The 26,497-nt window shown below is 41.7% G+C and overlaps 3 protein-coding genes and 1 long non-coding RNA gene across 7 annotated transcripts; 2 read left to right on the top strand and 2 right to left on the bottom strand.

Moving 5' to 3' along the window:
• Positions 1–246: 246 nt before the first annotated feature.
• Positions 247–6,841, top strand: tmem62 (transmembrane protein 62). The gene is made up of 13 exons (XM_077731794.1): positions 247–1,132; positions 1,753–1,864; positions 1,929–2,066; positions 2,896–2,941; positions 3,060–3,201; positions 3,545–3,669; positions 3,740–3,862; positions 3,948–4,103; positions 4,174–4,333; positions 4,717–4,921; positions 4,996–5,094; positions 5,461–5,579; positions 5,664–6,841. Exons 1-13 carry the CDS (start codon positions 941–943, stop codon positions 6,000–6,002), a joined length of 1,956 nt encoding a protein of 651 aa, XP_077587920.1. The 5' UTR covers positions 247–940; the 3' UTR covers positions 6,003–6,841.
• LOC144206692 (uncharacterized) lies at positions 1,917–5,467 on the bottom strand. The gene is made up of 6 exons (XR_013328413.1): positions 3,994–5,467; positions 3,756–3,893; positions 2,556–2,677; positions 2,357–2,464; positions 2,172–2,237; positions 1,917–2,078 (listed from the first exon to the last, which is right to left on the bottom strand). It is a non-coding gene; the product is annotated as an uncharacterized LOC144206692 (long non-coding RNA).
• Positions 6,842–8,802: 1,961 nt separating the features above from the next.
• Positions 8,803–12,798, bottom strand: ptgr2 (prostaglandin reductase 2). 2 transcript variants are annotated; one of them, XM_077731261.1, is made up of 9 exons: positions 12,593–12,798; positions 11,176–11,228; positions 10,988–11,106; positions 10,594–10,785; positions 10,142–10,338; positions 9,745–9,928; positions 9,430–9,639; positions 9,174–9,213; positions 8,803–8,901 (listed from the first exon to the last, which is right to left on the bottom strand). In XM_077731261.1, exons 2-9 carry the CDS (start codon positions 11,210–11,212, stop codon positions 8,837–8,839), a joined length of 1,044 nt encoding a protein of 347 aa, XP_077587387.1. In that variant the 5' UTR covers positions 11,213–11,228; positions 12,593–12,798; the 3' UTR covers positions 8,803–8,836. The 2 variants fall into 2 exon arrangements, with proteins under 2 accessions (XP_077587387.1, XP_077587389.1); XM_077731263.1 differs by lacking the exon at positions 12,593–12,798 and adding an exon at positions 11,634–11,898.
• On the top strand, positions 11,478–26,154 carry mideasb (mitotic deacetylase associated SANT domain protein b). 3 transcript variants are annotated; one of them, XM_077731259.1, is made up of 14 exons: positions 11,478–11,836; positions 13,026–13,217; positions 16,889–18,295; positions 19,233–19,508; positions 20,865–21,177; positions 21,401–21,467; positions 22,199–22,341; positions 22,423–22,526; positions 23,364–23,439; positions 23,533–23,621; positions 23,904–24,047; positions 24,124–24,234; positions 24,931–25,073; positions 25,182–26,154. In XM_077731259.1, the coding sequence occupies exons 3-14, from the start codon at positions 17,033–17,035 to the stop codon at positions 25,396–25,398; spliced, it is 2,946 nt and encodes a 981-aa protein (XP_077587385.1). In that variant the 5' UTR covers positions 11,478–11,836; positions 13,026–13,217; positions 16,889–17,032; the 3' UTR covers positions 25,399–26,154. The 3 variants fall into 3 exon arrangements, with proteins under 3 accessions (XP_077587385.1, XP_077587386.1, XP_077587384.1); XM_077731260.1 differs by lacking the exon at positions 13,026–13,217; XM_077731258.1 differs by lacking the exon at positions 11,478–11,836 and having other exon boundaries at positions 12,876–13,217.
• The last annotated feature ends 343 nt before the right edge of the window (positions 26,155–26,497 follow it).

Raw genomic sequence — 26,497 nt, 5'->3', positions numbered from 1 at the left:
CATCTCCAGCTAGGAGAATTGGATCCCACAGTCATAAAATTAGTCGTCTGTATATGTCAAAAATAAATGATTCATCAATCCCCAACTCTTTATCTTTGACTCAAATTAAAAGTAGCAGAGTGAGACCTCATTTTCTACTACTTCATCTTTGCTCAAGTGATGACAACGTCATTTCTTCCAGCCTGGTCCGTGCTATGTGTATTACAGCATTATATAAAAGCTAGATGTCTGACTACAACTGCGAGCCAACAGGAACACTTGATGCCATTTTACGTCAGAACCGTTGGATAATTCCGAATGTATTTGAGAAAAAAAACAGCTACAATTGCTCAAATTGATATTTCTTTAAAATAATGTAGTCCATGATTCATTTTCCGTACTGCGTATCTTCACAAAGGTCGCGGGAGTGCTGGAGCCAAACCTAGGGGGACACCCTGAATTAGTTGCACAAGATCTGAACCTACCAGGGGATTGGACCCTTGATCCCAGAACTGTGAGACGACACCGCGCCCCTTTGGAGAAAATAATTCCCTTTAAATTCGTTGGACGTCGTCTGATACAAAATGGCCTGGGATCAATCACGCAAGCGACTCCCATCTTAAAGCATCTAGCGATGAATATATGTCATATCTATGGGGGTAGCTGACTGTCAGCTAACCGTAGAAGCTACCTCCAGTTCGCCTCATCCGGTTGTGACAGCAGGCACTCGGGCCAGCTGGTGAATGAGTCCGGTGACTTGAAGCGTCTCCTGCGGAGAGGGAGAGGATGGTTGCCCAACGAGTAGTCGCTCAGCCAGTCACTATGTGGTAATTCTCTTGCCATCTGCGTGTGTTAGTGTAGTTTAGTGGTGGGTGACAAGACGATCGCCAGAGGTTTTGGTGAGCGGGGCGGACGGAGGCGACAGCTTGTCCTCTCCCCACTCTTTGGCCTCGGCTGGAGGATGCTGAAGCTGTTCGGCGTCCTGGTTCTCGTCGGACTGGCTCTGGCGTGCCTCACCTCTTGGGTGCTGGACAGCTACGACACGGCTTGGCACCCCAAACGGAGCGTTCGGAATAGAGACGACAGCGATCAGGGGGGAACGTCTCTCCTGTTTCCCGGGGACCAGCTCAATAATATATTCTGGTTTGTACAGGTAAGATGTTTCAATTATATTATGTATATTTAGTATGTGTGTGTGTATATGTCTATCTATCTGTTTGCGTTTCATATTGGTCTGGCCTATATCCTCTAATTTTGATCTTGTTTTAGTCTAGCTACATATTTTAATTAAAATAAATAATTGAATGTTAAAAAAATAAATTAGAATAGTGTTTCTGCATGGTTGCCAGTGGGGGTCCTAGCCGTCCAATTCATTCAAGGTTGACAGCGTAATGGAACTGTCCATGGTACGCAATGAGTTAATAGTAAATATATCTTCTTATTTCTTTGATTTAAAGATATCTTAATACAAAATAATTTAATTGATTTACATTTGTGTAGTTTTTTTTGTTTAAAAAATATATTTAAAATGAAGGTTTAAAAAAATGATATTTATTATAAGTGCTATTTCATACATCTGTCAACATTAAAGTGTTATTCGCCATCAATGCAATGAATGAAGTCAGGCAATGTCCTATCAAGCTCTCTATTTCCATGCTTTCAAAAATATATTTTATATGCTGTATTTATGCCTTTGGAAAAGTGCAAATCCGAAACAATCACTATGGTTTATTTTCAAACTCAAAGGTGAATTCCATCCTAACTGTTCTTCAGGTGTCCGACATCCACATCAGCCGCTTCCGCGACCCAAAACGGATCCCCGACTTTGAAAAGTTCTGCACCGACACCATCGACGTGATTAAGCCGTCATTGGTGCTCGCGACAGGTATTCAAAATAATACAAAACTGAAAAAAAATGAACCCATGGGAGTCAACTTACGTTCTTTCAGGGGACCTGACCGATGCCAAGACGGAAAGCAAGGTGGGTTCCCTCCAGCACGAGGTGGAATGGCAGGCCTACCACAACATCCTCAAGAGGTCCGGCGTGATGGAGCGCACGCGGTGGATCGACATTCGTGGAAATCACGGTAGCCCATCGCCTTCAACAAATGCAGAACAAATGATGATTTTGAGATCAAAATGTTAATTTCAAATTAGAATGATGATGTCATCAGATCATCAGTCTCACTTACATAATTACCTTCAACATTGAACCATGTGAGCAGACTGGGTGGGTAATATGTCAAAAAGTAGAATCCCTAAAGAAGAATCACATATGTAAAAGCGTAGAATGGACATTACTAGTCACCTAACGATTACCCCTGACCCTCTCAAAAAAAGGTAATTAAAAAAACGGACAATAACTTAAATGACTTACAAAGTTACATTGGTAGAAGCCTCAAGACAGGAAGGGATGGAGTTCCTCTTTTTTTCTCTTATGCTTCAGCAGAATAAGTAGCTCTTGAAAGTGAAACTAGATCTCCAACTGCAAATGAGGAAGTGAAATGCTGTCCTTTTATCCTGATTGATATGTTGTAATGTGAGCTTGTCCCATTTGATGGAATAAAAGGTTTCACCAAAGACAAGCTTTTTCCCCGACAGCGACCTCTTCAATTTTGATCCAATCCTCTTGAGGCAAATCTGTGACAACTGCCCTTTAGTTGCCGTTTTCTTGTTGTTTACATCTCTTCTCCATCCCCTATTAAACACATAGTATGTGTGTGAGTAGTAAACTGATGAAGGAAAACAATGTTTGAGGTTGCCTGTTAGTTATTTTGAACATTGTGGGAAAATATGAAAAAGAAACTCTGCAAACCTGACCCATTCAAGCTTCCACTTGAATACAAAATAAACCTGTTCACTTTTATGATGCATATTTTGGGTCTGTATTCACATTTTGTGAATATATCTTTTCAGATGCCTTTAACATCATGTCGCTGGACAGCGTTAACAACTATTACCGGTGTGTATTAGCGTCTTTTCACACAAAAGTAGAACAACACTATTTTTAGACTCTGGCATCTCTTTTAGAAACATGGTGAGCATGTCAAATATCATGTGGGCTTCTTTGTGCATTCCAGGAAATACTCAGCCAATCAGAAGATGGGCTCCTTCCATTACGTGCACACCACAACGTTTGGAAATTACTCCTTTGTGTGTGCCGACGCCACACTGACGCCTGGACCCAAGAGACCGTACAATTTTTTCGGAATTCTCAATCAGGTGGGCACTAACACAACAATCAATCAATTTTTTTTACTCATTACTGTATTAGTTACCTTTTTTTTTAAATGAACATTTATCTACGCACATTATGTTTAATATTAATGGGTTAAATGACTTGAGATTACATATCATACAATAAATTGAATGTTGAGGGCAATAGGCATCTCAATGAATCATTGGGTTCCCTGCAATTCCAGTCATTTAGCATTTTTACATTTTAAATCCAACTATATATGGCTTATTTGCTTACAGGCGGGTTAAATGACAAAATTGTGGCATGCTTGAGTGATGTGGTCCAATGGAAAAAGTAAACAACAACAAAATATTTATTGTTGTGCAGACTCAGATGGACATGCTGGACGCGTTCAGAGTAGAGAGTCTCAAAAGCAACCAGTCCATCTGGTTTGGCCACTACACCACCTCCACCATTGTGTCGCCATCACCGGGGGTGCGGGAGCTTATGAGGTAAGTGTAACATTCCGTGACTATAATCTTTCCACTTTCACTCATTTGGTTTGGTTGCCTGTACATTAAGGTCAGCCGTTGCCTACCTGTGTGGTCACTTGCATACGCTGGGTGGCCTCATGCCTATCCTGCACAGCCGGCACCCCCGTGGTACCCTTGAACTGGAGCTGGGTGACTGGATGGACAACCGCAGGTGAGTAAGCACCACTCTCATGGATAATTACCTTCAAAATATATGATACTGAATATCAAATTGAGTCGCCACACCCCCCATGCAGGTACAGGGTTCTGGCCTTTGACCACGATTTGCTGAGTTTCTCTGACCTGAAGTTCGAAAAGTGGCCGGCGGTGCTCATCACCAATCCCAAGGATGCGCAGTACCTGCATCCCGGCGTGGAATCTTTGGGCCGTATACGAGGGTCCACGCACATAAGGTAGAGTCTGCTGAGATTTTGTGTGTGCTTACCTCAGATAACTCTAATGTAATGCCTTCTTTTTTGGTAGGATCCTGGCTTTTTCGAACGTGGCTATCACGACGGTGCATGTCACTGTTGATGGTGAGGCTTTGGGTCAATGCCGCACAGCTGGAGGACCCTTGTATGTGATACCTTGGGACCCGTCACGATACATCACTGGGCTGCACGTCATCAAAGTTCTGGTGGAGGTCAGTCAACCTAGTAGACAATGAGAGTAAAAAAAATAGTTAGAAAAATATTCAATTCTATACACAAAAATGGTTGATGGGGTGCTTGCAATACTTGATGAAAAGATTCAACTGTAAAAGAAAATGATAGAAATAAGTACAAGACATCAATACTCAACATTCTCAAATCATAATATTCAAATAATGTTAAAATTGCAAATGTCAGTCAAAAATGTACATGAGAAATACATTAACAAATTCTCATATACTTGGGCTACTGCACAAATTAAGATTTTACATTTAAAAAAACATGGAAAGAAAACCACATATATTAGAGTTAAAACATGAATTGGCAAATTGATTCACTTCTTTCTTTTTTTTTTTTTAATTTCCCCTTGAGCCAGGATTCGTTGGGCCGGCAGAGCACACGTGAGCATCACTTCACGTTGGACGAGAACGCCGTGACCCCGAGCTTCGGCTTCGCGCAGTCCTTCATCCTTCTGACGGATCATTACGTGGTGGGCCGGGCTGCCTTTGCCTTCACCGCGCTACTCAACGTGGGCTTGCTGCTGTCCTTCAGGTTCATGCGTCACGGCCCTGTCAGCCGAGGTGAGATAACCCCACCCCCACCAACTCGGTCATACGTGCTCAGCAAACGGGCTTTAATGAATGTACGCCATCAGGAGGGTGGTCCTCGCAAGCTTGCCTGTCGCTGCGGCTGCTCAGTAAGGTGGACTCCTTTTTCTACTCCCTGCTGCTCTTCAACATGTGCACAGCCTTGGGTGAGTCAAAGATCTTGCAAATTTTGAAGATATCTATTCGGATATTTGTGGATTATTGCAGTCTTGATTTCAGCCATATCAAAAGATACAGTGACATCTAGTGGCTAGTACAGCATGACTCAATACATAGAAGTCGCAAACATCGATAGTGGCGCCGAAATGGGTGTGGTTAAGGGTTAATACCAGGATTCCCAATCCAAATAATTTTGAAGTTTATCGTTATCAAAAACAAAGTTAAATAACTTAATTTTTAAAAATATTTTGCTAACTAAAACTATGGTAAGTGGATTACGAGTCAAGCCAAGGAAAACAAAAACGTGGAGGAAAACTAAACTAAAATACTGTTGTTGTTGCATTGTCCGATAGGCCCTTGGTTCATCGGCGAGCTGATTGACGGCCACAGAGGTGCCTGTTTTGCTTTCGGCGTTTTTATCGACGGCCACTTCCTGGAGGGGAGCCTCACTTACGTGGTGGGCGTGACTCAGGTGAGCTGGGATTCATAGTAGGGAGCACAAAGCTCTACTTCTTTTTTTTTTCTTCCACCTACTAATTCCCCTCCATGCACACAGCTGTTGTTTTTCAACATGCCGCTGACTTTGTACCTGTGTTGGAGCCTCCAGCAACGCTGCCGCGGCAACACCTTGCGCTCGTTGCTGCTGCGCCCGGGTTGCCGCTGGCGGTGCCTGGCAGTGCATCTGCTTATGCTGCTACTCCTGGCCTGGCAGGCACATTCTTGCTATTTCCTACTGGAGACGTACGGCATTTTGGCCTTCCTGCTGTCGCCGGTGCGTATGTGGGCGCTGGGACTGGGCATGATACTCATCTACCGCGCCTGGAACTGCCCTGTACCATCCTGGAGCTCGGTGGCGGGTGGCCGCGACCATGGCAAGATCTCGCCTTCGTCCTGACAGTAAATGTCTAAATGTCTGCGTTCACCTCCGTATCATTCACTGCATTATGCATGTTTCTAACTGCAAAGCACCAGTGAGCACATTTCTGGAGGGAGGTCCTTTCTGTTGGAAAAGTAACTTGTAGTTGGAGAAAATATGTTTTGCAGTTAGGGCAAAGGTCACTTGAAGATAAATGGGAGAAAGAATGTGTAGTTCTGGCAAAATGAACTGTTTACTTAATGATAAATGTAACTTACCAGCTGGAGAATATATAAATTGTACTTGGCGGACTGTCACATTCAAATGAATTAATGAGGAAGGTTTTTGAATCATCCAAGAAGCTCTTCTAATTGAAGAACTAAAAGCGCAACATTTGATTCAATACTTTCTTGTACTTAATGTACAAGTGCAAAAAATCTATCAACATAGTAAGTTTTGCTTCCTGCAGTAACAAGGTAATTCTACTGCACCACAAAATACTGTATTTTTTACAATTACAAGTTACTTTTGCTCCAAATCCAATTGCGATGACCACATGTAACTTTTGCACTAAGTTTACCTCTCCGACAACAATTACAATATTTTTGGCTAGTACAAAAAGTCAAGTTACTTGGCATACAATTTAGCTTCATGTTTTTGTACCGCAGTAGTTCTCAAACTATGATCGTTTGGACCCTCGGCTGTGTCTGAGTCATAGTTAGATTCTCTGTAAAAATTCAAGTGGTGCCTTGAGAGAGGAGTTTAATTCATTACCTGACCTTTCTCATTTAATTCTCTTTGTTTTAATGAAGTTTGAGCATAATTCTGAACTAGAAGTGGCTTTGTTTACTACCGTGCAAGTCAAAAAAAAAAAACAATCGTCCCAACAAAATCACTCTTATCTCAAGGCACCATGACAACTTCAACTGCCAGTGATTGCATAACAGAAGAAAAATAATAGACAGTTGACTTAATTATTAGGTAAGCATTTTGAGGAGGTCAGTAATCACATACACGGCCCTCCAAAAAATACGAGAAACCCTGCTGACGAGCCACACACACAGTTTTTGTGATTTGTTTACTTGTGCACTTTGGTTGTCTAATAAGTGTTGCCTTCTTTTCACCACTGCCAAATGACACCAAATTATAAATGCATCCACCTCACCAGAGCAACAAAATCGAGTGAATATGTAGACTGAAAATGTTGCAACTGTTTTAAACCTTTGTACTTTTAAAACACTAAATCAGCGAGGATAAGTACAGTGAAATATTGATTTTTGTTTCGCTGTTGAACTCATAATTGTGAAAACATTTTTGTCATAGGACTTAAAATTCAGAGTTTGGTGAAAACTGCAAGTTGAATCAAAGACTGTTTTCAATCCAAATTTTAAGTTCTCATTATTTGTGCCAAAAAATGTCATTAATGGCACCATTTTTTAAATGGTTAGGTTGAGTAAATGTGTACACATATGTGCATTGTTTACAAAAAAAATGTACATAGGTTTACACACATTTTGGAATGTTCTTAAAAAAATAAATAGACTACTTAATTATTGTAGAAAAAATTGTATTCAATGGTATGAAAATACTAAGGTCACGTCTTATTCGCTGATATGTAAAAATTACATCAAATACTTTAAAACTAATTGGCTCCAGTTAATTACAGAACATTCAATTTTACCAAAATGTTCAGGAATAGAAATTGTGTTCAATATTGTATTATTGGAGATACATTGTTCCAAAAAAAAATCTCCTTAAGGACTAAATTATCTCTAATATTTCTTTATTTCTTTTTAGAAAAAAAAACGGTCAGGTAGCTTTGTCAAAGACTTAATTCCCTAAAAAATAGAATACACAAAACCAAAATATGGTACTTACCAAAGCACATTCAAATTAAAAAGACATAACATTACGTATACTGTAAACACTAATAAGAATATTTATATGATCGTTGCATTATATTTTCCTGTCCATTTGGTCTATTTGTTTAAAAACTGTTAGCATCAACAGATATACACTATTGTTGTTTATCCCTGGCATTCAGAAAAGACCCTCGCTCTTAGGTTTTGCTATTATTTAAACATTTAAAACTGTTTGGATACTCAGGAACATGAGTCATTAGACACAATCAAAACACAAGTAGTATTTCAAGCTCTGCTCCCACCCCAACAATGGCTTTAAAAGGAAAAGAAAAATCAATGTGTGGTGGCTTTGAGTAGGGAAAATGTGAATGTTAATATAGCTGTGAAATGCAACTCAATGCCAGTTTTTTTTTTCTTAATTTATGATGATACTGTGTGTTTTCACTGGGTCCGGATAAAAATACAAAGTTTAATCTCAATTAAAAAATAATATAAATATATATTTTATGATTAGTTTGATTCTCATCGGGAACCCCATTTTACGGCATCCTGCACTGGCTAAAAGGCTTGATTATTAATTTTTTTGTGTTTTTTTTGTCCACGTGTATCCTGAAGAAGTTTATAAAACCACTGAAATGACAATTGAAGTAAATCCAATGTGAGAATATCTAATTGGATGAATGCAGGTATACCTAATGATGAGTATTGAGACATAATTCCGCAAACTTGCACTTCCTGTATTTTATGATCCCATTGATAAGCATGTGTGTGTGTGTGTGTGTGTGTCAAATGAAGAATTGATCTGCACCCACCGATGACATCATTATTATGCGGCCTATGTGCGATGTATACTGTATCCTAAACGTCACACAATCGCAAAATGAATGAGGAGGGTGTAAATAATGAAAAAGGGAGCAACCACTTTTTTTTATGGATGAGTTATAGTGCTGTGAATTAAAAATGTTGAATCAATGCAGTTGAAGTGTCACAAAATGTCGTTTATTTCAGTAGTCAGTTGGAGATCTTGACAATTTGTTTGCCCAGGTTTCCCCCTTTCATCATTGAGCAGAAGGCAACTGTGGAAAAGGCTAAATTAATATGTGATGAATTCAATTTTGCTGCCATCGACGACAGTAAGGTGTCCATTCGCTACCAAAATAAGTTAGAATTGGAATAACTTGAATATGTCAATTCAATCCTCAGATGAAACTCTAGTTAATATGCATTTTTTTCATTTCATCACCCTCCCAATTCCAATAGAGTGAATGTCAATCTCTGTCAATGACAGCCAATATATAATAAAATATTAAGAATTTACAACTAATCACAAATGAGCGAAAAAACATACCTCCCATATTTTCGATGCCGTTTTCAATTGTTTCCAGCACCTGAAATAGAATTAAAAAAAAGATGTCTGCGAGATGTTTTAAAACATAGTAACTGTATTTGAAGTGTACAAATGTGTTTTCCTAAAAAATAATTTGCTTTAAAAAGGTCAGGCCATTATAGCAGATTAAAAAAAATCCTAGCAATTATTTTTTTCTCTTTTTAAATCAAAATAAGCCCCCGTTTTGGTGTGGCAAGATGATTGGAATCCCACTCACCTTGATTTGCCCAGATGCGACCAAGCCGCCGAGCTCACAGAGGGCATTTTGGGCTTGGCTCATATAGTCGAGTACCAAAAACCTTTCTCTGGTGATGTTTTTCCTTTGCAAGTTATCTTGCGTTTCCTGGCTGAGGGGCGGCGGGTAAGGGACGTCTTTGTTGTACTGCGAGATTTGACCGCACAAGATCACATGACCGCCCTGGTTCATCTTAAGGGGAGTGAGACAAGGGACAGTGGTTCAGTCAGTTACCATAGAAGTACTTTTGTGTTGACTTTTTGCAGTAAAAAAAAAAAGAGCAAGCTTAGGTCGTACCTGTGCAATGACAGTGTCGCTGAGCTCTCCACCCACGTTGTCAAAGTAGATGTCGATGCCATCGGGGCAGTTCTCCCGCAGGCCAATGGCAACGTCCTGCCGTCGGTAATCAATAGCACCAGAAAAACCTAACAATTCCACCAATGTCTTGCACTTGTCTTCAGAACCGCAAATTCCGACGACTCTGGAGAAGACAGTCAATGTTACTTTGTGCAATCAATGAACTTGATATAATTAGTGAGAATTTGACATACATTTTCCTCTCTGTCTTCTGTAAATATTGACTTTCCAAAAAAAATAAATGAATTGTCTTGAATCACGAATCATAAATATTGAAACATGTTTAAAAAGAATGATATATTTCTTCAAGAACTGGAGTATAATGTTTGATAAAGACCTGGAGCAACCATCCAACCGGCCAATCTGTCCGGCCAGAGAACCACAAGCCCCAGCTGCACCGCTGACCACCAGTGTCTGATTGGCTCCTTTGGTCACATGACCCTTTTCTCGCATGCCCAGTAACGCCGTGAGGCCCGTCATGCCCACCGCCCCCAGAAAGTAGGAAACGTGGCCATCCACCAACTCAGGATTCACCTGGATTAGGGAAAATATTTCAGAATTTAGAGAATATACAGTACATTTGTTTTTTGTAAATATCGGGAACTTGAAAGTATGGGATGTCCACAATCAGTTTTTCTTTACTTTGTTATTCATTCTTATTCTCAGTTATCATCTCTAATCTATTTGGATTGGGTGGCCTGGCAGGGAATGTCTCAACCCAAACAGATTGGCTGTTTATCATCACCAATGGCACTGAATAAATGTAAAGAAATAATCCATAATTTCAACCTTCTGTAAAGTGCCTCCTTTCATGACAACATGGCTCTGCCAGGGCCACGTGAAGGATGTGACCACATCCCCCTCTTGCAAGGCATCATGACGGCTGGATTGGACCACACCGACCCCGCCCCCCTCCGCGCTTTCCGACAACTTCCACGGGGTCAAGTAATCCGAGCCGGTCTCTTCATTCATCCTGCATCTCTGCATTTGACATTACAATAAAGCGATTAATCACGATTGCCTATATTCCCTGTAAATTGAGATGTGACATGCACTCCAGAACCAAACTACACATGTTGCAATATTACTGCTTTGCAATGTATAAATGCATGGTTACAAGTGCAAAACATGAAATCGTATGTTGTGCTGCAAGTTAACACGCTGTGAGTGTGTGTAATAATACCATGTATGGATCAACAGAGAGGTACAGAGTTTTAACCAGAACTTCCTCCTCTCTCAATTCCGGGTTAAGCGTTGTCTCCTCCAGGCGGAAATTTCCAGGATCTGGCACCCCATTTGACCCTTGACAAACGTTAACGAAGAAAAAATCAGTCCGAATTACTGTGAATACAAGTGTAAAGTTAAACGAACCTGGTCTAGAGTTGAGAATAGCTTTCTTCACTAGCATCCTTGATGACTAACTACTGCAAAGAGCACATCGAGATGTTAATATCCTACCAATATCCGGTTTCGCCGGCCTGCACAAATAGTGTTTTAAACGGCGTTACACATTTGTAGCAAACAAAAAGTAGTATAACTGCAAGGAGGGTCGCATAAAAGCAATTTCTTTGCCCTTTTTGGTAAATTATTATGCGTTTGTGGTTGTCAAAATACGACGTACACCCTCTGATGGTTACAACTGTCTTGCAATCATTTAATCTTTGCATGCAAGCCTCGTCCCGAGCCCAACGCGTAACGGATAAGAGCGCACTATTAGCATATAAAAAGGGTTTCTGAGTTTCGATATTTGTTGGACGTCGATCATTTCACCTGACCGATATTAATGAATTTACACCCACACGCCACAAATGAGTGCATTTAATAATTACCAGGATGGTGCAATGAGTGACTTTTATCACTTCAAGGGTCGCAGCGCAGTGAGCATATGAACGATGGAAAGCTGCCTCAATAACTATACCGGGGAAGTGAGTGATGCCTTGCAGAAGAATTAAGTTACAAATCACAGTTTTGCTACTTTAGGACGATGCAGAGTGTTGCCAAAATGGCGAAGAAGAAGCCAACTAGATAAAGTGTGAGTACTGCTACTTTTGTATTTTTGAGTGTTTAGGTGAGTTGCGTCCTGACGACGAGAAGAGAAGCGAAATAACTTGCGCAAATAACTTCTTTACGCACGCGCACTGACACACTAACACAAAAACATGACTTGTGAAGGAATTTGTCACGACAAATAACAGTTGAGCAACTTTTGCCCGCTGTGCAATTAAACGCATATGTTTCTGATGTATGCATAGTTTTGTATCTTAATATATTATGGTTTTTGTTTGATATTTTATGCTTCATCAGTGGCTAACTGTTAGCGTCGACTGAGCGGCCCAAATATGGCCTGAGCGTCAATTTTACGCGCATGCGCGGTGACATAAATGCGCACTAAAAATGTTGAAGTTCAAGTTGATTCGCTCAACAAATTGCTAGGTCTGTGCATCATCCTGGGAAATGTATTTACATATATAAGAATCCTCAAACTTCATTATTCGTCATTTGACTGCAGACGTGATGAATTTGGTTGTTGTTTTTACATAATTTGACTGAAACTAACATCCAATGCATTGGAAATAGGAGGGGCGCAGATTGCCCGCAATGGCAGGCGCAGACAATGTGGAAACAAGTTTGAGTATATACACATCAAGAATGTATATCACAATTCACTGCAATGGAGTCACAGCTCTAAAATGTACTATTGTTATTTTACCAATACTGTCAATTCAATTAAAAACAAACACATTTCAACAAATTTTGCCACGTTTTTAGAAGTTTCAGAGAAAGTTACCTTGCAAAAATGTAGATGGATAAATTTTATGGATGTATGCAAAGCCCTCTGTATCAAAATCTATCATAATAAACCTGTCTATTGCTTTCAAATATCCCTAGGGTGGTATTACAAAGCGAAAATTAAAGTATATCGACTTGATTCCATATAGTTTAGTCCTGTATATATAATGTGTGCGTTGGAATTTCCCGTAAATCCTTTGTGAGCTTGCTTGCCCGGTAAATGGCTCGTCACATCGGAAATGCCCTAATAAGGGCACCGGAAAATAAATAGGCGTGGTTTGGATGGTTGTTGTCACGAGACAAGCAGCTAGTCAACAAGACAGCAATAGAAATGGCTTTATTTTGTTAACATGGTCCCGATTCGTGCAACCAATCGACTAGGCAATCGTGTGCAATAGCATGTCAGGTTAGCTTTCATTGTTGTTGTTTAGCTACCACCGGATCGGAACTCCGCCTCTTGGAAGTGCAGAGAGGGGTGGGGGGCGGTGTGAGGTCAGCAGCCGCCTAGCGTGAGTCAACCTCGGGCAATGCAACGCAGCAGTCCTCGTATGTGCGGTTCTGCACGGTGAGGACGTGCCGGCTGTCCGCGTCGAACATCCACAGACTGCGCTTTGGAAAAGAACGTAAGTACGATGAGTTGCTTGCTCTCTCCTTTACATGTAAGCGCGGTGTCCATCTTGTTGTCTTGGAAGTTGTGCACATGTCACATGTGCCTTGTTGACAATCTCCTTGTTGTGGTGGGCTGCAGGCGTTCGGAACGAGATAATCCCCTCTCCACCCTGTTTTTTTTCTTCTTTTTTTTTGCTGTTGTTAGCACAATAGCGCAGGGTTTGGGGGTTTCGAGGGGGTCCCGCCTGCGTGCATGGTCTGTGCAACATACCCGTGCAAAGTCATGCTTTCTGTTCAAGGAATAGGACGGTTGTGTTGTTTATTTTCGGATCGGATCTGTTAAGTTGAAACGTTGGGGCAAGTGTTCACAACATTTCCGTCACACTTGACATTGGGGTTGTGGGTGTGAATCTGTGCCTTATGTATAGAGTTTTGCATCTGCCTGTCACAATGCCAAAACCTGCATTTTAAAGGATTCAGGCTTGTCTGGATGTGTCCAGCAATTGGCATACATGAAAATAACATTTACTGTAGGGTTTAAATCTGGGGATTGACTTGACAAATTCAAAATCTTCTTTTCCTTGAGGATCTTCTAACCGATCAGTCATAATCGTCCAATCCATTTTGACATTCCCAGAAAAAACATCCATCCATCACCTGAAACATGGCCCTTTACTGCAGGATAACATAATGACTTGAGTGGTGCAGAAGACTTACAAAGTTCCTATGTATGAATTGGGTTTGTCGTATGTGCCCTGCAAGTGATAAGCGACCAATCTATTGTTCACCCAAAGGCGCCTCCAAACAGCTCCTCCAGTTACCCAAGAAGAAGGAGTGCATTAGAAAATGGATGGATATTTGGCAGGCTTGTGCAAGGTAGTCCGCCCCCCACCTCCTCCACTTTTGCTTTCCTCGCCACCTTCGGTTGAATATTTTGCTGCTAAAAGCCTTTGATGTGTGCAAGATTGCAACATTACTCTTTGCGTGCACAGAACGGAGGCTGCGTTGACACTGCACGCTTCGAGTGGCACATTTCGGATGTGGCTCTCTCATGAGTCATGGCAACTAGAGATGGAAAGACAATTTCATATTGCGTTGATCCAGATTGAAATGATAAAATGGTTTTTGAAAGATGCTTAATCAAATACTTGAGATGTCTCATTGACAGGAAAAATACATACTCGTTTGGATTTAGGCCTGGGGATTGATTGAATTGACTAGTCTTAATATGTAAGAAGAGATTTCTTGAACTTCATCAACCTTGTGATGACCTAGCCGCCAGCCCTGCCAGCTAAAATAGATAGGACACGAATCAGAGTGATAGCACAAATCGTTTCAGTACAGCCTTGGCGAAGGTTTCGCGGGAATCGGAACATCACGAGGTATCTCGACGAGGCTGAGTACAGAGGGAGTACGAGCTCGCTTTCGGCCCCTTGAGCGAGCGTGCAGGATCTCGACAGCTGCAGCCCATCTATTTTAAGGAGCTCCTCGTAGGGGTAAGGGTGACAATTGCCAGGCACATCCTAGATTTGTCAGAGGGTGGCCTTTTTTTGCTAAGTCCACAGTGGCCACAACAACATTTGTAATATATTGTGCAAGACATTTTTAAAGTAGGGATGCTGCAATGATTATTTAGCTAGTAGATTAATCGCCAGTCATTTAGTGATTAGGCAGGTTTATTGATAAATGGCATGCTATTTACTGTTATGTTACTGTAGTCATTACATTTTAGCTTCAATGTGGATTGGAATATAAACTGATCTGGTTCAAGATGGATTGTGACTGCACCATTTTCTAAATTAAAAGCAGATTGCTAGTATATAAAATGAAAAAAATGAATGCACATTTTTAAAATTTTATTTAAAAAAACAGTTTGTCATTTTAAAATGTGCATTAAACAATATACAATACAAAACAAATTAATATAATAAATAAGAATATTCTATTTTTAAAATTGTCCTTTATAATGTAGATAAATATATATGTATATGTATATAACATACTAAATAAGAGGATATTGACAATTCTTAAGTCAGTATTGTCTCTTAAAGATTGATGCTGTTTAATTGTTTTTATATTAAATTGAACAAATACTTGTGTTTTCTTTTGTGCATTGCCACAATTTCCCTTTTTGCCACCACTGGCAGACTTTACTAGTACAGATGGTGTTTTAGTCATCATTATTATCATTTTTTTTTCTTGCCACAAATGTTGACAAGTTGGCACCATTGCCAAAGTCTGCTCAGAAACCTGGACACCAAAACATTTTTCATATTCAAGACAGATATTGTCATGGTGATATGGAATCATTGCAGGCTGCCAAGTCCTTGCCGGGTGGCCTATTGGACATTATGGGCTTCATTCAGTAGTTTTTCATGACTCTCACTTGCTCACTTTCATCTGGCCTTCCTTTGTGGGTGTCAGTGGTTTAAAGGCCACGAGCCCCAACACGCACCCCCTTCCTCTAATGACTCACTCAGTGCTTTAAGAGCTGTTTTCTCTCATCTGTAGTACTATTTACGCAAGGTAAAATGAGATAACAGCACAACAAAACAAAAACAACAAAGGTATTCATCAGGGCCAAGAAGTTAATCCCCTAATTTAAACCTATGAAGCATGTACTTTTATGTGTTTACTAAATGCACCATTTAGACAATGAGTACTGGTAAATTCTTTTCATAACAATTGTAGTAATCCATAAATAGTGGTATAACTGTAGTAATGCAACTTTGTTGTTATCTCTGGAGTCTTTGTAAACAGTATTTTGTTATCTGTTATTTATGTTCTCTCTGACTCATGGTTTAATGAGATATAATCATTGTAATAGTGTCTGCCCATGATTTGAACATGGGATACATTACAGTCACAATCAACATGCGTATTTGTTTTGTAGCAGTGCTACTTGTTCTGAAAACAAGATGGTATTATTGAAACCTGATAGTTCTGGTCAAATGCCAGCACTTTTTCCCCACTAGTGAGCACGTCTGTCTGTCTCACAGCTCTGAGATGTTGAAATTTTAACCTGGATCCTCCCGTGAACCTATCTTTGAAGAGGCGACAGATTTCCAGAAAGTTCTCATCAACCCTCAAAATCCCCAGCTTCCAATAACATAAGGTTGAACTCGGTCCGGATTGTGCCGTGTGGTGTCATGTGACTAATGACTCACACCCCCACCCATTCTCTTCCATATTCGCATACCCGACAATACCTTTCAGCTGAGGTTCTTTTGTTTGTCTATTGAGAAAGTAAATGCTGAGTTTTTGCACAACCGAGGCAGTAGTGGGAGTGAGTGAGACTGTTCTGTCAGGAGAACACCTTTAGGCACAGTTTAACAAGTATTTCAGAAGAAAAAATAATAGAGCCGTGTCATTTGATCGTTGCTGAAGCTTGAAAATGTCAGATAACTGACTCCCAATCCTAAAAACATAGGATGCAAGGGTGTCAGATTGGTTTGTACCAGTTTGATTCAGCATTTGGCAAGTAAATGTCAGGCCTTGAAATATGATTTAGAAATCTCCCCAAAATCTCAACTCAAAGCCTACAATTTCTCCAAAATACATTAACATTGACCTAGATACACATGAGTGGCAAATTGGTTGAGGGGGAATAAAGGAGATGATTAAATTGTAACAATACTAATAAGAAAGGGTATGACAAGATCTGACAATGTTTTCTCTTTTGCAGATTGTGACCCACAAATGAGGGAAACCAAACAACAGACTTGGAAGAAGAAGCTATGTCAATGTTGTTGTAGACTCTTATTCAGACGTGTTTGGGGGAAAGAACAATTAGAGTAACTGAACGTGTTTTCCCAAAACCGGCCTTTACATGCTCGCCATGAGCGTACCAGCCCAACAGAAACCTAGCGCAAAACGAACGGGCAAGCGCATCACATTTTTCACCGAGCCCACTGAAGCCATGAAGGAAACAATGCAGCATCCCGAAGGTTCCTACTATATTGAACCCACGAAAACAGATGCAGTGACCAGCGTGACATCCAATCCGGAAGGCCATCGCGTGTTCCTCAACTCGGTCATCTTTAGTCCTGACAAGGGTGAACAGAATAGGAGTCACTATCAGCAGACGGTGCCTATGAAGTGGGCCCAGCAGGAGTCCGATCAGCAGCAGCAGCAGCAGCAGCAGCAGAAGACCGCCGCCTGGACCACTGCTGCTAACTGGGGACAAAACTTTGCCAACTACTTGACCGACTCCAGGAACCAGACAACGTTTGTGAAACCCACACAGGCCACTGGAGATAAGGCTGTAGACAAGCCTGAACCAACCACGGATGTATACCCAGGTAATGTCAAGGCGAGGGGCCTGGAGTGGGAACATCAGAAGCAACAGTCCCAGGCCTTTCAGGACACCCTGAAAGCTGGCGGGCTGAACCCCCAATCAAACAATACGTCGCACCCAGCAGGAAGCTCGGTCTTGCAGCCGTTTCAGTTAGCCTTTGGGCAGCCCCGGCAGAATCTGCCCGTCTTCTACCAAAGCTTCCAAGGTAACGCCAGGTTGCCCAACCCACCCAACTACTCTGTGCGAGCCAAACCTCCACAGCAGAACCTCATCCAGCAACAACTTCAACAGCAGCAGCAGCAGCAGATCATTCTCCAGCAGCAGCAGCTTCAAATGCAACATCAGCAATTGCAATCACAAAGCCAGCATGTGCTCGACTACTACCCCCCCAACGCCCACTCCCACCCACAACTCGTACACTCCCAGGAGCCCTCGTTAGCGGCTGCTCCCCCCCAAATCCAGGAACCACTGATCCAGGACATCACTCCGGAACCCGAATTGTTAGAACCGCCTCTGCTGCCAGATTGCTTGTCTCAGGCGCAGAATCTGCGCAGGTCGCGGCGCCTCTCGAAAGAAGGCGGCGCGCCTTCAGACGACATCCCCTTCCCCGGCGACTCGGCGATGCAGATCCCTCTTAACGGGACGCGTGTCGAGGACGCCGACATCCAAGCTACCTCGACGGGTGTCATCCAGAGCACGTCGCAGCGAAAGCGCAGGGTGTCTCAGGAGGTCAACTTAGAAACTCTTGCACAAAAGGCCTCCGAGATGGAGACCCTGCCGTCTCAGGGTGCCAAGGTTAGTCCTCAAGCACATATTCCTAATGGACATATGAACCGTAAAATATCTCAAAGTTACTAACAATCCTAAACTACATCCAAAAAAAAGTCTGTGTCTCAGTTCAGGTCACTCTGAGTAGGCCAAAATTGTGTTGAAATTGACCTCTGAGGGCCACGTTTGAAATAACTGAACTGGGATCGGAAGCCATCTCGGCCTGTTACATGCAGAGTCACGCGCAGTGATTGTGCAACAAGTTGCTAAACAACAGTGAGTCAGTGGAACTCGGCGTGTCCTACATTGGCTTGCTGACATCTCGTACAAACCGTGTGTTTGGTTACATGGCAGCACCGCCCGCCCGCCCCCACCCCAATCCATCAAAGTAGAGAAACTTCAGCTTGGCCTCACTTTCCCCCACCCCCATTTGGCCACAACACACAAAAAACACACTCACACTCTGATTTTATGCAACACTCAGCAAAATATCTCTCCACTCAACTTCACTCTTGTGTCGTTTTGGGGGGTTTTCCACCAGCGCTCAACTTTCACTTAACATTTTGAAACACGGGTTGGCTTCATTTTATACTTGACTGATGGAGAGATGCAGGACCTCCAAATATTTTTTTTCTCACAAACTCAAAGTAAAACATCCAAAACAGCAACTTGCCTATTAAACATTTCTACAAGTAACTTTAAAATACGGGCAAACCATATTTTTTTTTGCCAAATATCCTCCAAAACAGTGACAAAAAAGGCTCAGTATTATAAGTAGATCCTAATTAGTCTTTCTCATTTGTCTTTGCCAATAAAATAGTGCAGTCATTTGAATTTTTTGACACGGTCACTCTTTCTTAGGACCTGCAACAAGACAATTCAGTCTTGGATATTGTCTCCCCTTATGGCGACTCCCTCTCGACTTATTCCTGAATCCTGACATCCTCTCTCTCCTGTTTACCAGGAGGCGCACAGACCTTGGGTTCCCCCCCAGCCTGGTGTTTTTAGCACCAAGCCACCGCGTGACGATGGGCTGCTCCCGCTCGTCATCCCCGTATCTGTACCTGTGCGCCGCAAGGACCTGGCACCGTGTCCCGACAACGTGCCACCAGTGTCCAAGTTCCCTCCGCCGTTGCCGCCCAAAGCCTCCGATCTGCTGGACAGCGGCGAGCGCAAGCCATCGGTCATTGTCAGTCGGCGGCGCTCGCTGAGGAACCCGCTAACGGAAGGCTTGGAACAGGTAAGAAAGTTTCTGTCCACGAGGAGTTCTGATCTTAATGGCCAATTCATCTTTGGTTTGCCAAGAACAATTGTCAAGAAATTGCCATTGAGGACATAACTTGCATTACCATCAACGCTTCTGAAATCTATTGTCAGAAATAGAAAATCTTGCCAGATGACATTTTTCCAACACTGGCAAAGGAGTAATACACAACAATAACTTTCAAACTTCAGCTTCCAAATCCTCTATGTTAACATCTGTCCAAATGATTGCTAAAAAAGTAGAAAAAAACAAACTTGCAGAGTGACCTTTGGACCACACTGTACAAATAACTCCAAAACAAAGGCTGAAAATGAAGCATGAATTGTTATAATCAATCACTTCTCTTGTGACTTGGGCTAACATCCACCATTCACAATAGAAAGAAACTGACAAGGGATTATCTTTAGGAAGAAAAAAAAAAGCCTTAGCACGGCATCGGGTCACGCATTTACGTCATCTTGATAAATGCATACGAATGTTATCTGTCCTTTGGCCAAGTATTCACGATAGCATCCAGCCTTGCACAACAGAAACACCATCCCAACACTGTCATGTGGCTACAGTAGATCCACTGTATTCCATCACATTCCCCCTCTGTGTAAATTCCAGCAATTATGCCAAAAGGGCCTTAAAACCCCCCCAACACACACATACAGACATTCCCATCCCCCCACGATATGCCTGTCCCCCTTCCCCCCTGTTGCTGTGCGCCTCACGTTTCTTCCATTTCATTGGAAAAGGGAGTCTCTACTGTTCCAGATAAGACATCTTATCCAGTGTTTAGGTCAAGACTATGTGGTCGTACTACACTTTTGCCTTGGAATCATCCCTCTTTCATACTACCAACCTTTAAACATGAATCTGTTTATTTTTGGCATAAGGGAAAGGACATTGCCTGTAGGATGTAATTAGGTTAGAAATATGAATCACATTTGTTGGTCAAAATAGATTGCATATCCTTTGCTATTAGTGGGTGTTTTTAACTCTGCTATTGAAGGCAATAGATGTCTGATGCATTTTTTCTCGGAGGGAGTATATTTGACGTGACATTAACTACAAGCTTGGTTTCACTAATATAAATAATACTGAAAGGCTAACCTCAACAATAAGTACATTAGATTATAATAATGCCATTATAAGGATGGAAATTCTGTAAAAGCTATCAATTGTGGTCAAATAAAATAATGTAATTATTAAAAGGAAGAAAAATAGGTTAACTAGAACAAATGAAATAAAAAATAAAAAACACTCGTCCAAAATATCCTTCAGTTAAACTCTTGAATGTGATTTTTATTATACTTGCATTAATACCACCTACTCTCTCCTATGCAGAATGGCGACGACGACATGAAAAAGTTAAAGCGGCGCCCTCGCCCCGAACCTCTCTTCATCCCGCCACCAAAACCTGGCGTCTTTGTGGCACCGCCCGCCATCTACTCTGCCATCACACCCTACCAGAGCCATCTGCGCTCACCCGTCCGCCTGGCCGATAACCCTCTTGCCATGCCGCCCTACACACCGCCACCCATCCTCAGTCCAGTGCGCGAGGGTTCCGGCCTCTACTTCTCCACTTTTCTATCGGCTTCGGCCGGGGGCCCACTGTCCGCAACGCCCAAGTCGGCCACGCGTAGCCTGCTCTGCTCAAGTATGTGAACTCAGTGATTGGCATTGACAATGATGAACAAAACACATCTGCTTTTTTTGCATTAACTACAAAAGTTACCTTAAAACCACTTGGAACGCTAAAACTAAGAAAACAGATAAGCGTTAAAAAAATCTTCCTACAGTTCTAACTTCAACTTCAACTTATTTGGATCCTTAATTAAGCCATGAAAGTCCATTTGAAACCCCGTTTTCTGCTTGCTCAGGTAGCAGCGACATGACTCCTCCGGTTTTGTCTGCAGTGAGTGAGCCCACTCCAGTCAGCATTGAGCCGTGAGTACTTTGCTGCGTTCTATGCTATTACACACACACACACTCACACACGAACACAAAACAGTGCACGCTCCACAGCCAATTATCCAGATCATAACATTGAGCTGAATCATGAGCTGTTCTGTTGTGAGATGTGTTGAAATTGTGACCCAGCACTAACAAAATAACTAGAAATAACCCATAAACTCACTATATATTGAATTACCAGTTGAATCTATGCAGAGAGGAGTTGTCATTTGTAGATCACTATCCCAATTGAAATGTTTTATTACTAGGTTATTTTAATCGTCGTGCAAAGTGGCCCAAAAAAACACTTGAGTTCAAAAAGCAAGTCACTCCAACTGCCCAGAAGAAATAATAGAATTCACTTTACCTTGACTCCATAGCCTTGAGTGGTTTGAGTACTCTTAAAATCCCCATGGTGTTAACAGCTTCCAGCGCTAGCATGGCCATTCCGTCATTGCACCGTGCAGTTATTTGTTCTTTTGAAATCTGTCAAAATATTCACTATTGTCCTTAATTGCTCTTTCATTAGTGGCAAAGAGCATCAAACTGAGTATTCTTTCTAGATAAAATCCCCTGCTGGAATATCATTTTTGCATCAACAAACTGTAGATATCCTTTTATTATGTTTCAAAATATACCAAACCATCCGTGACTAGTCATAAATCATTTTTCTATTGTGAAATCATGGGTCTAATCTAAACTAATCCCATCTCCATCTTCTCCAGCCGGATCAATTTGGGGCCGCATTACCAGGCGCAGATCCCGGAACTGAGGCCACGCACGTTGGTGGAGCTCGACACACATCGAGGAGATCTACTTTGGGCTCCCCGGACCGAGCTCGACGACAAGCCAGACTACCACAAAAGAGGTAGTTCTCCTCAAAACGTCACCCTTTGTGAACCTTTTGGCCTGAGAGAGCCATAAACAAATCATATTTTTGGTCTCTCAGTGAAAGATCTGATGCACCTGGCATGTTCCAGCGCTTTATACGGAGGAGGCAGCAACCAGGAGCTGGCCCACCATTGTCTGCACGAGTGTAATGGTGACATCATGGTGAGTATCTGCAGGTCTCACTACCTGCTTACAATTCTGAAACATGCCTTTAAATACTTGCTTTGTTTTTTTCCAAATTTATATGAAAGGTAACCCTGTTGAGAAAATGTTAGGTATCAATTGGAACTTCAGAGGCAGTCTTGACAGTCAATCTTTTTCGAAATCTAAGCAGGATTCAGTCAAATTCTACTTTGAATTAATCGATGGCTATGGCTATTTTTGAAATATCGGGCAGTATCGGATTTGGTTATAAGACCGGAGCAGATCCAGTAGTGCAAGAAATTTGCATGTTATAAACCTGACCCTTATTTAAAACTAGTACTAATCTATTTCTCAAATCTTATTTTCAAGTGCTTAATCCAGGATTTAAACCCACATCTGTGATTCCAAAAGCGCGTGTTAAAACCTTGATTTAAACCTTAATCTGTTCCTTCAAACCTTTGTCTGAAACTCTAATCTTTGAAATTTTAAAATGAATGTTCATCTTCTACATTTTTAAACCATAAAACCTAAACATGAAACATTAGCATCAGCAATTCTGACAACAAAAGTGTGCAAAACATGAGCATCTTGGTATGTTTTGCAACAGTGCCAGGTTGAGATTCCAGGCCTTAGCGACCAGCACTGCTCCAGCGTTGTCAAGGAAACGACGGGAGAGCAAGAAGTGTGTGTGTGTTGGGCCTTTTAGACGCCCACTCCGCTCTGCAACGGCAGAGCGGCTAGGCGCAAAAAGACGGCCGCGTGCAAAAGTTATCGAGCTAGAAATCCCTCGGGCACGTCCAGCGGTCAGCGATTGTCCGGTGTCCAATAAATATCCTCTTTTTCTTTGTTTTGCAGGCTGCTTTATCGCTGCTCATGCTCAGGGATCCTGTGTTACCCAAGTCCCATTTGTTATCAAACTACCACTACTCAGGTAAAATAATAAAAACTATTTGGCTGCTATTGATGGCGCTAAACGTTACTCACTCTCCCGAGCTGAAACACATTTTAATGGTTTCTGTCGCAGGATCCGACAGGTGGTCTGCGGTGGAGCGATGTCACTTTAACAAAGGCATGGCCACGTACAAGAAGGACTTTTTCATGGTGCAGAAACAGGTAAAGAAAAGTCTACTCTGATGGCAAATCAATTCAAGGCAGCACAAATGTATCAGTAAGAAATTCAATTCATTCTTTTTTTTTTCCTAAAACACAATGTAGAATGGATTTCTACAGGAAAAAAGTCTCCAAAACTTGATAGGGGAATTAGACAGAAATTTCAAGATATCATGCCTAAAAGAGGAGACAATTCTTCCATTTTTAATCAAAACAGGCATCTTTGGGATATTTTCCAGGGGTTCTTAGCCTTTCTAAATGTATGGCTGGGGTTTTTATCTGCAGGTGGGCACCAAGACAGTGGCACAATGCGTCGAGTTTTACTACTCGTACAAGAAGCACACAAAGGTGGGCCGCAACGGTACGCTGATTTACGGCGAGGCTCCACCGCCGGGTGGCGGGACGACCGAAGAGGTGACCAATCAAAAGGTAGGGCCTGATTGATTAACAATGATTGAATTAGGAGTGTGGAGAGATTGGTTGTTCATTTTTAATGTCCATGCAGGCCTCTCACAGACTGCAACAGCAACGGGAGGAAGACAGCAGAAAGTGGGAAGGCTCAGCTGACAAGAAACAGGACGTCGCCCCCGTCGCGGTGCCGACGTCGGCTAAGAATGTGAGTCAAGTGAGAAAAGTGCTGGAAAAAAAGGGCTGGATAAACCAGTTGCTTACAACTTATTCCATTTTCCATCATAGTGTTGTAATATTGACTTGGATGTCCTCAGGAGAACTAGTATGATTTCAAGAAATGACATTATGAAGCCACTTTGGTACCATTTGCAGGATGTAAAACATGGCTCGTTAAAAATTTCGAGTTATTCGTCCTCTCAAAATCTTAATAATCCTTTTGACAACTTACTTTAATTATTCTTTTATTGCATCTCCACAAAGTGTTGGAAATCCTTCAAGTTGCACACCAACCTGCAATCAAAAAGAAAAAAGAAAAAACGAATCACAATCCAGAGCAGTAGTAAATTAAACAAGTGGTTCATTTTTTCATAACAATCTGAAAGAATTCCCTAGTTTGACCTAGATGACATAAAATAAATTTAAAAACATGTCAAAACACTTAAATTATTACATTACTTTATTCCTTTTTGTTATTCATTTGACGTATTTCAAATTTAATGGAACAAAATGATTTGTTTTAACTCGAACACTGGAAAAAAATCTGTATATTTCAGCAATATAGTGTACTCGCTGCCACCTGGTGGACATTCCAAAAGCACTATGCCCATTATATTGCATAACATGCTTGAAAACAATTCCTTTCCATGGACACATTTTCACATTAACTCTTCAAAATCCACAGTCCGCCACCGTTCTAATCATGCGGGCCCAAGAAGACACCCTAACCAGGGAGCGACCTCCGCCACCGCACGTGATCGCCCCCCCAACAGGCACAAAGCGCGTCGTCGCCCCCGAGGGCGAGTTCCCTTGCAAGAAATGCGGCAGGTCAGTCATCCAACAAAACTCTGTGTCATAGCAACACCCAAACAGGACACACGGACCAGAACAACACCGTCAGTAACACTATCGTTGTGACCCGCTTTTCCACACCAGGGTGTTCTACAAAGTGAAAAGCCGCAGCGCACACATGAAAAGCCACGCAGAGCAAGAAAAAAAAGCCGCCGCCCAACGCCAAAGAGAGGCCGAAGACCGCGCCCGGGCCGCCGCTTTCACCGCCGCCCGGCAACAAAACGGCACTCGGCAAGCGGGCGGCGACAGCGAGGACGACGACGCCACGGTCAGCGAAGGGGACGATGACGACTGGCAGTGACGCACACTTGACTGAAGCATTCAAGGACGTGCGTAAGTGTGCGTTCAAGTTCATAAAGCAATGCCAGGCCATCATACCATGCAGGATCCTTTTTTTACAGGCAGGTGGCGACCTTGTTGCACTCGCTTTTTGGGCCTTTTTTTTGACAATCAAAAAAATAACTATATATACTTAAATGCTGTACATATACAGGGTATCGTTACTCCTTCTGTCATGTGAGGCTGCTTCATGTTTCCTGTTGTGTTTCTATTCTTATTCATAGTTATTACTATCTACAATCATCTGTTTTTTTTTTAAATTTCAAACAATATGAGAGCTGCCTGTTTGTTACTGTGAAGAATAGAAAAAGGGCAGGCGTGCAATAGATGAAGGAATAGATGTGGAAAGGTCTTGTATTTATTTGCCATGTTAACTTACATTTGCATGAATTGTTCACACCGTTACAACTCCAAATGTTTAAAATGGTACGCAGTACAGGGTTGTATTTTGACTTGCCCAATGATGATTTCACAATAATGATATTCCATTGGCACACTCATGCTAACACATCAATATTGTTCACTCAATCCACATTTTGGCTGATTAAGACATTAAAAAATCTCTGTTGACATTTAAGAACAAGCCACGTTTGTTCTGTGACCAATTCATACATTTCCTATTTTGAAATCTGTCCTACCAATCCTCCCGGAATTCTAACAAATTGGTACATAATTATTCTTGAAGCCACAAAGCAGCAAAAAAAAAAATCTTAGGCCCCACAAAATCCCAATTGACTCCCCTCGTTTCTGACTAAAAATCCTATATAAACATTCAAATACAAAGTCCAGATATTTATTTCAACATATTACTACTTTTACACTTGAAACACCCCCTAATCTTTTGCTGTACTAATACTGCCACTTTGTTTTTTTGTTATTTTTTTTTTTTAGGAGTAAGCGCTACCTTGAGATTATGTCGCGGAAATGAACTTGGGTCTATGCACAGTCTGTATGAAAGCGTGTTATGATGAATACAAAATTTAATGGAAGACTGTTCTTTTTTGCTATGTGTAATTTATATTTTTCTTTTATATCTTGGTTCTTGTGTTGAAATTCATATA

This window comes from Stigmatopora nigra, chromosome 13, assembly GCF_051989575.1.
Source record: "Stigmatopora nigra isolate UIUO_SnigA chromosome 13, RoL_Snig_1.1, whole genome shotgun sequence".
NCBI lineage: Eukaryota > Metazoa > Chordata > Actinopteri > Syngnathiformes > Syngnathidae > Stigmatopora > Stigmatopora nigra.
This window is presented reverse-complemented; position numbering and strand designations above follow the sequence as displayed.